Source organism: Daucus carota, chromosome 1, assembly GCF_001625215.2.
Source record: "Daucus carota subsp. sativus chromosome 1, DH1 v3.0, whole genome shotgun sequence".
Lineage (NCBI taxonomy): Eukaryota > Viridiplantae > Streptophyta > Magnoliopsida > Apiales > Apiaceae > Daucus > Daucus carota.
Genome location: NC_030381.2, coordinates 47,016,319 through 47,028,838, shown reverse-complemented (window position 1 = coordinate 47,028,838; position 12,520 = coordinate 47,016,319). Strand labels below are relative to the sequence as shown.

Genomic DNA, 12,520 nt, shown 5'->3' with positions numbered 1-12,520 from the left:
GTAAAATTGCATTGCATTTTGTTTGGTGTAAAAAAATGGTTAGAAAAGAGACATTATTTCTGGAAGCTGCAGCAGAGCTTAATAGAGGCCAAGAGTGTCTTTGAGTAGGTTTACTGGGACATGTGAGACTCTATTATCTCTACACATTTATATATACATACATACAAACATACTTACAACAGCACCTGCATATACAAACATTAAGTAATAAAAAACAATATAATAGTATAGAAAGAGGAGTATAAAGAATAAGGAGCAGGACATGGTGAGAAAGTCATCATCATCAGCAGCATCAATGGAAGGTGGAGATATAGTAATGAAACCTGCATGGTTAGAAGGATTGTTATCTGAAACATTCTTTGAAACATGTGGGCTCCATGATACTAGTAGGAAGAATGAGAAGAACATCTTTTGCTTGGATTGTTGTCATAGCTTCTGCCCTCACTGCCTCCCTCTTCATAATTCTCATCCTCTGCTTCAGGTATGCAAAAATTCTGCTGTGTTTTTATGTGTTTCTCATGATAAAGATGGTGAATTTTAGTTTCTTTTCATGCATAATTGGCTGTTAGCTTGTGGGGTTTGTGATTCTTTGTGGGGTTTGTAGAATTCAGTGAATTGTTACACTAAAAAGACTTGTTTTTATTGATGCTTTCAAGAATTTGCCAAAATTTTACTTGGGGGTGCTTTGAATTCTCTTAAGTTTTGTGTTTAATCAAGAATTCTCAGCTTTCTTGCTTTCTTGATTGGATTGAGGGGTCTTTATTGATTCTTGAACAATTTTGGTTTCATGTTCAAGAATTGGTTTTCTTGAAAGCCTTTTACTGTACTTTTACAGTTTGAGTTCTCACCTTTTGGTTGAAATTCAAGAAAATTTGTGAGATCTTTGCTTTACACTTTAGAATATCCTTTCTGATGAAAATTTCTATGGCAATACCAAAAGGGGTGTATTTAGACATCTGATTTCCCATATCTGGTTTTGTTTCCTTTCCCTTATTGACAAGATTTTATTTCTTTATCCAATTTCCCCCTGCTACCAAAGGTTCCTCTGCTGTTGCTTTCAAAGAAAGTGAAACTTTGACCCAAAATTCATCTCTAGTCTATTTTGTTTTCATGTAAAGTTTTAGCTCCACAATTTACTGTTACTTCATTCATTTCCAGATTTTACTGTTGCTTCTCAATAAATTTTCCATCTTTAATTTTCACCTAAATTGTACTTGATTGCATTTGATTCAACCATTTCCAAGATATGTAGACTTGATTCTGAATCCTGCACAATCTAATTAACATTTTGAATGTCGTAATTTGTGGAATTTACAATTTTGTTTATGTATGCCATTTCATACAATTCTTTGGTGATTTGTGTAGGTGAGGAGGTATGTTTACCATGATGTTATTCGATTGGATGAGGTAGAAAAGATCCTTGACTGCTCTAATATCCAGGTGAACCATAATTAAGTTGTACTCCAATAGTATACATTGGGGGACGGCGATGCGACACACGCTTTAATGCTCGTGTAAAACATAGTTCTATAACTTATTTCTAAGATTTTTCCTTTTGAATAAAAATTTAACATCTAAATTTTTATTCAGAAAATGAAAATCCTAAAAATAAGTTATAAATCTATACTTTGTAAGAGCATTGAAATGCGTGAACCTGTAGAAGAAATGGGACAGAGGGAATACCAATGAAAAGGGTATTGCTATAGTTGTGTCCTCTGCAGTATTTCTCTAGTTAGTGGTTGTTGGGTGGGATAATGACACTCTCTGCGAAATAAATTTTAATGTTAACAGTTGATTTGCTGATAAATTTGAAATATGTGTTCTTTAAAGTATAACTTGGGTGTTGTACGGAGAAGATGATAAAGTTCAATATTATGCAAGTGGAGGACAATCTAGTTTGAAATATAAAAGCCTGACATTTCCACATGTTTTAAGTCATGGTAAAGTTGTCTAAAATCTTATATTTTTAATAAGAATAAGAAAAGGTACTTTTTATGCCTTAGTTTGATTGAAGACTGATTTTATGCAAATTGAAATTGAAAAAGAGCATAACTGTATGAGTCTATTACTTTCACTTTGCAGCAATTTATGTGTACCAAATGTAATAATGCTAATATGATATATTTCTGTGGCAGCCCTATACAACAAACAATGCCAAAGTGATATTCTTGAATCAGAGGCCATTTAGGTCATCCAAGGACACTGCCAACACTTGTTTCACCTGCCAAAGAATTCTCCAGGAGCCCTTCCATTTCTGTTCTCTTTCATGCAAGGTAATATCTCTCTCTTTATGTGTATCTCTAAGTATGTGGAGAAGCAACCATGCATGCAATTATTTTGTGCCTGGTATATTTTGAAATCTTCGTTTATCAGTCTTGTACCAACCCGAGATAGTTTGCAGCGTACACCCATATTTTACTTGTTGGATTGTTTCTCATTTTTCTTTATCAAAGAATGTGAGAACCAGGTGTTTCAATTATAACTATCATAGTGAACCTTGTCAGATTTATAGGATAACATTTACCTTACCTTATTTTTTGTACTCTCATTATTGTCCATATAATAAGTCACTAATGTTCTCATGTAGTTTACAACAATAATTGAGTAAATAGTGTTTCTTTGTTGGAAGAGTAGTAAATACATGTGCTTTGTTTCAGTGATGGGTAGTACAAAATATAAAATCCACTAAATTTTGTTATTAAATTAATGATTATGTTAAACAATAAGTTTGTTTGCACCCAATACTAATATAATTACATGTTGTATCATGTATGTCTAAATAATTCTACAGTTTAGAAACTCTTTTTCTTAAATTGTGATGTTTTCTATCCCATCAACCAAGTTTTCTTCATCATTCCCGTAAACTAATCACTTTGCAAGTGCTACTAAACTTGTGACTAGTCCAGAGAATATCATGTTTGTACGCATGTATCACAGTCCAAATACAATATAGATCCTACTATGAAAACACTGATAAACCTCAATACTCTCAGATGTGAATAAATAATGCATAGACCAACAATTAATCAAAAACCATGTCATTTGCAGGTTGATCATGTGGTTGATGAAGGCGAGGATCTGTCCAGCATCATACTGGGGTTCAAGGAATCTAACGAATCTGAATTTGCCCGTGCTCAATTTGAAGGACTTCGAATGGACAGTGACGATGGTGGTGGTGTAATCACCCCAGATTCCATCTTGGAGGCCCCTTCTCATTTCCATGCCTCATCATCATGCTCTAGCCATGACATGGGAAGTTCTAGTATTGTGCACCAGATACCCAAAAAGAAGAAAGGCCGCGACCACATCCCTGGCATAATGTGCTCCCCCGGAAACAGGAGAAAGGGAGCTCCTCACAGATCTCCCCTCTCTTAATCGATAAATTTCTGAATAAGTAATACTATGTTAATTTACTAGTTTGTATCGAAGAATGTATGATATTGCATAACTAGGAAGTTTTTAAAAATTGTTGGATTTGCTTATCTTTTTCAAAGTGGTTATGGTCATTCTTAGTTTGAGTTTGGCCAGAGAGCAACTCCGTTTCTAGCCACAGGTGGCTGCTGGTAGGTTATTGTAATCAGAATTATGCTTCTAGCTCCACCAATTTTGTACCCGGTGCTGTGGAATTTGCTCATAGCTATATATATATGGTGTGTGTGTTTATTGAAGTTTTACTGTTGCTCATTGTTCGATTCCAGTGTCATTTTGCACTCAGCTCTATGTGGATGAATATCCGAAGGGTTTATTCAACTCGGATTTTAATTGATTCTTTTTTTAATCAATAGATTGTATGTCATTTTGATTTTGTGTGCATTATTGATAAAATGTCATAGAGCTGATATAGATTTTTTAGGATTTAGACACAATGCTTCAAAATCTCGTGAATTTTGATTCATGAATTTTGGTGAGATTTCAAAAAAAAAAAATTACACCAAACAGTTCCACAAAATCCATCATTTTATGAAAATTCAAAAAAAATCCATATTTGAATATCATCGTATTTAAATGAATTTTACACCGACCCAATTGAATGCTATCAAATTTTTAAGTATAATTTAAAATCTTGACCGAATACTACCAGATCTAGTAATATAATTTAAAATCAGAATTAAATATCCTAATATTAGAACCATTATTAATGAACCTGGCTTTTTGTACAATATTTTTATTAAAAAGATAAAATAGGTAAGAAATATGACGGGCAGAGAGACTCCCAGCGCCGTACCTGGTGCTGTTCACTTTCTGTTTAATAAAATTTCAATGAACCAGGCAGGCTATGTTCCATCTTCTACGTGGTATCTTGTGCTGTCCAACGCGTGTATACGATACTGTGACACTTTGGCATACTATCCTCGTCGTTGATGTTTATCAGAGCATCTACAACGCTGGTTGTTTTGATACTTGTTAGAGCAAGTCCAATGGTGATGCTAAAATGTGTATAGCTATTGTTATAATTTGAAACCAAAAAATGGTGTTTGGAGTTAAAATAAAATTAATACTCCAATAGTTAGATTTAAAATAGAACCAATTAGATGTATATTTAACTAACATTCAACTTGGGTGCTATATTATAGCAATAGCATCCTATTGGAGTTGCATTTTTTCCTTCAGTGCTATATTATAGCAATAACAACATCTATACTTGGTTTTATATTTAGCACCAAGTATAGCATTTTGCTATTTTGCATCAAAATATAGCATCCCATTGGAGTTGTATTTTTTACTTGGGTGCTATATTATGGCAATAGCACCCACTTTAGCTCCTCCATTGGACTTGCTCTTAGAGTTGATAATAATTTATTAAAATATATTTTATATTCAATGAGAGCATTGAAATGTATGTCGAATCCCGTCTTAATGTAAAGGAGATGCAGGGAATGTTAGAGAGTCTATTCTTTATAAAGTTGTTAGAGATTGTTCAATGAACAACGGTTGTTTGTCTTCTTTTTTTTTTTATTAATATTTTATTCTAAAATGTGTGATGCATCTTTTAATTTAAAATTGTGAGATGTACAAGTTAAAAGTTTCACAATTATAAATTACTGCTCGCTCGGTCCAACTCAATTCTTTATATTGAGTTTGGATACGGAGGTTAAGAAATATATATAAAGTGGTGGAAAAAAAAATGGGTGAAGTAGTGTGACTCATGATTTTTAATATATAAGAAAAAAATAGTAGAGTAAAAGTATGGTGAAAATGAAGGAAAAAGTGGAAAAGTTGTAGGACCATAGACACGTTTTGTAATGTGAAAAAATGAATGAGACGTAAAAAAAGACGGTAAGAATCCGGTGGGATGGAGTAAATAGTAAATACAGTGTAAGAACATGTGATTGTATTTAGAAAGGTGAGGTAATACCAAATATAAAGGTGAACCAATACTCCCTCCGTCCCAGTCATTTGTATACAAATGGTTGGGACACGGAGATCAAGGAATTGTGTAAAAAAATGAGTAAAGTTGGATGAAAAATGGGTATAGTGGTGGGGCCCATTTATATTTAATAATAGATTTGAGTTAATGGAGGAAAGTAGTGGGTGTAATAGTGTTTATATTATTATAAAATAGAGATAGTGGAAGAAATTAGTGGATGTAATGATGTTTTATATTATAAAAAGTTGCTATTTTGAGAATGTATACAATTGGTGGGACGTCTCAAAAAGGAAACTGTATACAATTCATTGGACAGAGGGATACCGTGTTGTTATATTCAAGAAAAGATAGCTATCAAATACGCAGTAATACTATGTATCACTCAATCGTGTCTTACACACTTTCTTAGTACGTTTTGTAGTATGTAGATGCTCTAATGAATGTATTGTTAGCTGTTTTGTAAACAATGATTATATCTTTTTATATAAATATTACATTTCAAATGAATTTTCAAAACTATCCATTTAATTAAGGTTATTTTTATTTCAAAATGATAATATTATTTAGTAATTTTTAAATTCGGTGTATTTCAAATATATGCAATTTAATTTTTAATTAACTTTGGTGTGTTTCATCTTTTATGTAATTTCAATTTTAATTAATAATTTTTTTTTATGCTTATGAAAATTTTGTTAAAGAAACATGTAAGATATTCCCATGGGATAATAATACTTATATTCAGAAAAAGGAAAAAAAAAACAGTCGAATAAAAAAACTGATGACGTAAAATGTGGCATTTGATGAACTTTTAAGATATTGTATTTCGATGATACTCTTTATTTTAAAGTAAAGTTTCATTATTATTTTAAATATAAGTGTACGTGGAATCTTCTTCCATCCGAATTTTATAAATACGGTCAACATCAGTAGGTCAACAAAAATTAAAGATATGAAAATTGTCCTGTTGAAGTTCGAATTTTTCATGTAATTTCTCCGGTTTTTATTTATAAAATATTATAATGGCTTTTAAACAGGAGTTTCATAGGGTTACAGATGATCTCAAAAAGCACGCAAACGGGGTATTCTTCCTAATATGCGCCTGAAAAGGTTATATGTAGAGTATTTAGTTCCAGTGTAAAACAGGCCAGAGGGTCACTCATTCGCTAACCAAAGAAATGTCGATGTTTCATATCCTATGTACCTGGAATTTTTATTTTTTTACTTTAGTTGGTTCCAGAAAAACAGGAAACAGTAAATTAGTACTTATGATTAGTGTAAAGGGAGTCGTCCTTGACGATTGTTTAACAACAGTGGGGAGTTCTTCCGTCCCGTCCGATTACTGAGCTTCTTATGTCGTGCAATTCTAATATATTAAATTACTTTTTTTACTTTTTCATTATTTTGAATATATATTTATAAAGTATCGTGAGATGGAGGGAATTTTAAATTACAAACATCTTATAATTAGTCTCATTAGAGTATAGATGTCCCAAAGATTATCAAATTTAATTGTTAATCATTTTATACGATATCATATTTTAAATTATTATAAATATTATTAACTATAGGTGATTCACGAGTTACTGAAAATATATTAATAATTGATAAATTATTTATTTAAGGGATGAGATTAAATTTACCAAACATCCATCAAAAGAAATGAAATTATTTAATATATTTAAGTAATTTCTAATAATGAATTAGATTTTTAAGTTGATACTATGATACAAACACATACTCCTATTTCTCTTTGTAACAGATGATGAGTGACTTTAACCAAAACTGAACAGACGAACTCTCGACAGAAGTTACATTCCTTCAATTTCATATCAACTGGTCTCGTTTGATTTTCACGAAAATTGAAAGAAAATAATAAAAGAGATCAAGTTTAGTTGAAAGTGGGTAAAATGATGAGAATGATCAATATTGTAATAATAGATTTGATTTGAGATGAGTGAAGAAAGTAATGAATGTAATAGTGTTTGTTTAATAAAATAAATAAAATAAAGAAGTAGTGGATTTAATAGTGAAAGATAGTGTTTAAAAATAATAAATATGATATGTTTCGAAGAGAGTATATGATTGAAATGCAAAAATAGAGATCACGTAAAATGAGAATGAGGAAGTATACGATTGAAATGCCCGAAATTAGGGCGCTGCTATGGACACATGAGACTCGTGTTAGGGTTTTATTTTACCCTTTTATAATATTGATCTATTAAATAATCTTGTTGCATGCCCGCTTAATTAGAATATCTTGTTACATAGATACAGTGTAATTATTGAACATACAGCTATATATAGAGTAAATGTACAGACTACAGGTACAGTGAAAAGGAAAGTGCGCTCAAAGGGTTGGTCATTCACATGTCATTCATCCCTCTCTAATCATACCCTATTTCAACACTTGTCAGTCTCTCGACCCAAGACAACCCCTAGTCTCTGCATAGGCGGCACATGTGTACTGTTTACAAGCATGTGTGGGGTCTGCGTAGCAGTACCAATTTCATTTTAATATGAAAAGACAAATTGTTTGTTAGGGAGATAAGATGAGAGATCAGAGAAGTATGTGTCATTTGTGTCAAAAATTATATATTTATTGTAAAATAATATATTTGATTATCTTTTTGAAATTGGTTTTGGTAGTTTATAAGGAAAAGAAAGCCCACACTTTTTAAAATAATCATGATTGATGGATAAGATATAGTCAAGTTAAGCGTTCTTCTAAAAAAGGTTAAACAAACAAAGTTCCAAATTATTTTGTATACACATAAAATTTAATATAGATTTATAACTTTTTTCACTAATTTCTTTATTTATACTAACTCAATCAACGAAAACTTAATCTAAAAATATTTAACTAAAAACACAATTAAAGTATATAACAAAAATATAATATATTATAATTTAATTATATAATTAAAACCACATTCATTATAGTTTTTAATAATTATTCCGAACATTACATATCAATATACCACAATGTTGCCCGGTTGAACAAGTTTGTCTCAAATATACTAGGGTTTTGTTAGTTGGATGACCTCTATTTATTTCTTTTCTTGCTCACGCTAATTTGCCTTTAAACAGTGGGCTATGTACAATGTAGCTTAGGGTGTTCAGTTGGCATCAAAGCCAAGACTACTGATGCAACTGTGTCTATCTTTTCTTTTGATTACCTTTCCAGCTTTCCTGCTGTCTTTGTCAAATTTGATGTCATCAATCGTGTAATGTCAATGTAAAAAATCACTGCATTTTTAAACTCCTTCCCCGTTGGTTAAGGGACTCCACTCCACATGCTTTAAAAATAGTGGTATTTGAATATTATATAATATGCATCTCTTTAAAAATAAAAATAACAAGTTAAATGCATAAAAATAATATCATAATATTTCACATATAACATTAACTATATTTTAAAATATTATTAAAAAACAAAAATTAAAGAATGGGCTCAACATCTAACGTACCATGCTTTCTAAATATAAAAAATACCGTGTTTTCTGTATTTAGAGTTGTGGGCTCACCACAACACTGATTTGGACAAAATTGGAATTCAACTTCTTTCGTTTTAAATATCAAAAATAACAATCTTTGCTGGTTTAAACAACTCTTGCTGTTCCTGCCGGTTCATTTTCGATTTTAATTCATATCAAGGGATAAACTACACAAAACAAATAAAAATTTCTAGCAACCATGTTTACGACGTTATTCAAAATACATAAAAAAATAAAAATGTTTTCTAATCACATAGTCGGTGCTGCATCCTGCGGTTCATTCACTACTACTACTTCTCGGCACGTATTTTAAAACTCTTATAAAGTATGTTTATATTATATAATTTTTAAAAATAAATTCCTGAAAAAAAATTTGAAATTTAAACTTTTATTCAAAAAAAGAAAAATCAATAATACATTATAGAAGTATATTAAATTTGAAGTTTAAACTTTTATTCAAAAAAAGAAAAATCAATAATACATCGTAGAACTATATTTTACGAGGGTCTCAGTACGTAAACTTCCTGAGAAGACGGAGGGAGTAATATACTTCATCAACTTATCTGGTATGCAGTTCCAGATTTCCAGTGCGCTTCGTTTGAGTTCCAATTCAATCCGACATAAATTAACCAGTCTCATCCTTTTTCTTCAAAAATAAGTTATTTATTTTTCAAAAATAAAATTACACATATGCACTTTATCCCTACATGCAAAAACATCAAATACTTATTAATTAAATATGTTATATAGAAAGAATATTGTATAAATATAATTTTTACACTAAATAAATTCTTAATTTATCAAAATGTACAGCAATATATGCTCATATCTAGTCAGGTACCCATTTATGATTAAAGGTCACGCTCAAGAAAGAAATCGTTATTAAAATGAAACCATAGAACCATTAAAATTCTGTTGCAGAACTCTAAATTTTAAATAGATTTTTCGGATATAAATCTAAATACATGTTTTTTTTATGTTTTTTATTGTTTTGTATTCAAAAATAATATTTAAATATAATATACAGATATTGACATTTTTTGTCTGTGAAGTTAAAGTTGTGTTACAGAATTTTAACTAATACTAAAAATAAGACAAAAATTTTATAAGTTCTCACAGTAATAGTTCTTTGTTGAACATGACCCGTACCCATACTACACGTATGTAAATGATCTGTCGAAGCAGGGCCGCCTTGCTTGAATGGTTGGCAGCAGAGCATCAGGGGAAAAATTGAATTAGTTGTGGTAATTATGTGCCATTTTAGCTGGTCTGACTTCCACATTTCTCAAACCTGTTTGGATACAAAGTCAGAAATATTTATAATAAGCTGGAAATGCTAATTTTTGTTTCATAACTTCTACTTCCTTCGTCTCTTTCTAATTGTCACATTTGGTTTTGTGCCGGTCAAATTAACCAAAGTTTGACTGAAATTTTTTAATGTTTTATTAAAATGTATACAGTAAAGAAAAATATGTCGCCGGAAATAACTTTTAATCTACTTTAAGATATAATTTTCAGTTTTTTTTTAATAATGAAAAAGTGATTTATAATCTTTGGTTAAAAATTAGTTAATTTGACCAACAAAAATAAAAATGTGATAACTAAAAAAAGACAGAGGGAGTACTTTTTCCCCAAACAAATTTGTTGATAGAGGAATTTGGTAATCAACAAAGATGAGGTTCATGGCCGGAATCAAGATCTGTGACGGTGGTTTTGGTCGCCGGAGTGCGGTGGTTGTGTGTTTTTAGGGGTGGCTGAGATTAGGGTTTTGAGTTGGTCTCACGTGCTCTCAACTCATGATCCCCTAATGTGCCTACGTACCCCTATATTTATAGGGGATCAAGCCATACGTAGTTCTGTTGAATCAAGACTCCTAGTTTGATCAAGACTAGGCCTCTTGGGGATAAGACCAACCTTAAGCCGGTGACTTATCACTTAGAGTTCTACTCCAGTTAGAATTAAGCCTTGAGGCCAACTACCTCAGACTCCTAGTCCAAGTACATCACGGATACGGCATCATCTCCACTACGAGAGATGACACTAACCGCTACTTTTCGTAGCATGGAGGAGACATCGGATAGAGCCGTGACCAATTCCTTGAGGTGTAGGGACGCGTCCTTACCCCCTAGTGAAGGTTCTCACTAAGAGGTAAGACCATTGAGGAGCCAAATTACACGATCGTCTCAGTCCCCCAATGAGGGCTAACTCACCAGAATACAGGACCCAGACATATGATCGGCCTTCATGTCACCCCTGAGGGCCTTCTACAACCGTGATCACCCCAAGCCCCCGCACGAGGACAACCCGGCAGATAGCAGGATTGGGGATTATAGATCACGCCCGGTCGTAACCCGGGAACTACCAGATGAGCCTGATAACTTCCAGATGAGCCTGGCACTAGTCTTCATATCCCTCGGAAGGGTTGTCTTCAATATCCCCCGGAAGGGTTGTCTTCAATATCCCTCGGAAGGGTCGTCATCGAGACTCACTCATCCTCACACATAATATCTAACTGTGGGCGCGGCCCTTGAGGGCGCGCCCTTGATCCTTGCTGCCTTGTCTTCTTAGTCCTCCATATACGTTACACCTTTCTCCGAAACATAAGGCCGCGCCCCCCAGGAATGCCCCGAGAAGGGCGCGCCCTTGTCTCCACTTATAACCAAAATTGGCCATAACAAGTACTCCCCAAATTTTCTTGATATTGAAGATATCAAGGGAATTTTCATATCGTGCCGCACACATTTTTCTGAGGGCGCGTCCACACATAGGGGCGCGACTTAAGCCGTGCATTATTCCTCGATATTTCAAGGGCGGGCTGTGCATATGCCTTGCAAACATATAATGTCAGTGTTTTTGGACATTTAGCAAATTGGCCAAGCATATGAGGCTGGCTAAGCATGAGGCTGGAGCGTCTTTATGATGCGCTCATAAGTAATCAGCAATCCTTATGTAGATAAAAGAAAACAGGGGGCGCGGCCTATCTGTCGTTGACAGTGGCGCAACTTTGCTTATTCCTTCCAAAGGACACATTCAACCATTCGCGCCAATGAACTTTAACAAAAGAAGGGCGCGCCTTCGCGGTGCGTAGGTTTGTGGCTGTTTTTAGCCTTAGTGTGTCCATGATACCTAGGAACAGTACATATAAGGCGCGACTTACAGAATGGCGCCGCCTTGTTATAACATGACCCCTTTTTTATCTTTTTCTAAAGAATTGCCTAAGCAGAGGGCGCGGCCGATGGCGCTTCCTTTCCTGCAATATTTTTCTCTTCCAAGGACTGTATAAGCAGAGGGCGCAGCATTACTTATAATGTGGGCTCTTTTAATCTTTTCCAAGGATTAAGTAGAGGGCGCGGCCTTTGGCGCAGCCTTACTTTTTCACGCGTGAATCACTTGCTTAAGAAATTCAAAAGGACCACTCCCCAGTCCATACATCATCCCATATGGGGCATCACGAATCTTATCGTGGTTTATATAACTCCGGTGCATCGCACAGGTCCCAGAGCTTATGGCTCGATGGGGAATCAATAGTATAAAATATTATCCAGAGCAGATCATGGATATAAGATCCAGAGCGTATCATGGATATGTAAATAATCATAGCATCCAGAGTTGGTCATGGATGACATCCAGAGCGTATCATGGATAGTTAAAATTCATA

The 12,520-nt window shown here is 33.4% G+C and overlaps 1 protein-coding gene across 1 annotated transcript; it reads left to right on the top strand.

Moving 5' to 3' along the window:
- Positions 1–87: 87 nt before the first annotated feature.
- On the top strand, positions 88–3,649 carry LOC108197788 (protein RGF1 INDUCIBLE TRANSCRIPTION FACTOR 1). Its single transcript, XM_017365493.2, has 4 exons — positions 88–481; positions 1,366–1,440; positions 2,136–2,273; positions 3,049–3,649. Exons 1-4 carry the CDS (start codon positions 263–265, stop codon positions 3,373–3,375), a joined length of 759 nt encoding a protein of 252 aa, XP_017220982.1. The 5' UTR covers positions 88–262; the 3' UTR covers positions 3,376–3,649.
- Positions 3,650–12,520: the final 8,871 nt, after the last annotated feature.

What these genes read in the sequence shown, in the direction of transcription:
- LOC108197788 (XM_017365493.2), top strand. Translation starts at nt 263, where the DNA reads ATGGTGAGAAAGTCATCATCATCAGCAGCATCAATGGAAGGTGGAGAT. An exon ending in ATTCTCATCCTCTGCTTCAG is followed by an intron (nt 482 to 1,365) that starts GTATGCAAAAAT and finishes TGATTTGTGTAG; the next exon opens with GTGAGGAGGTATGTTTACCA. An exon ending in TTGACTGCTCTAATATCCAG is followed by an intron (nt 1,441 to 2,135) that starts GTGAACCATAAT and finishes TTTCTGTGGCAG; the next exon opens with CCCTATACAACAAACAATGC.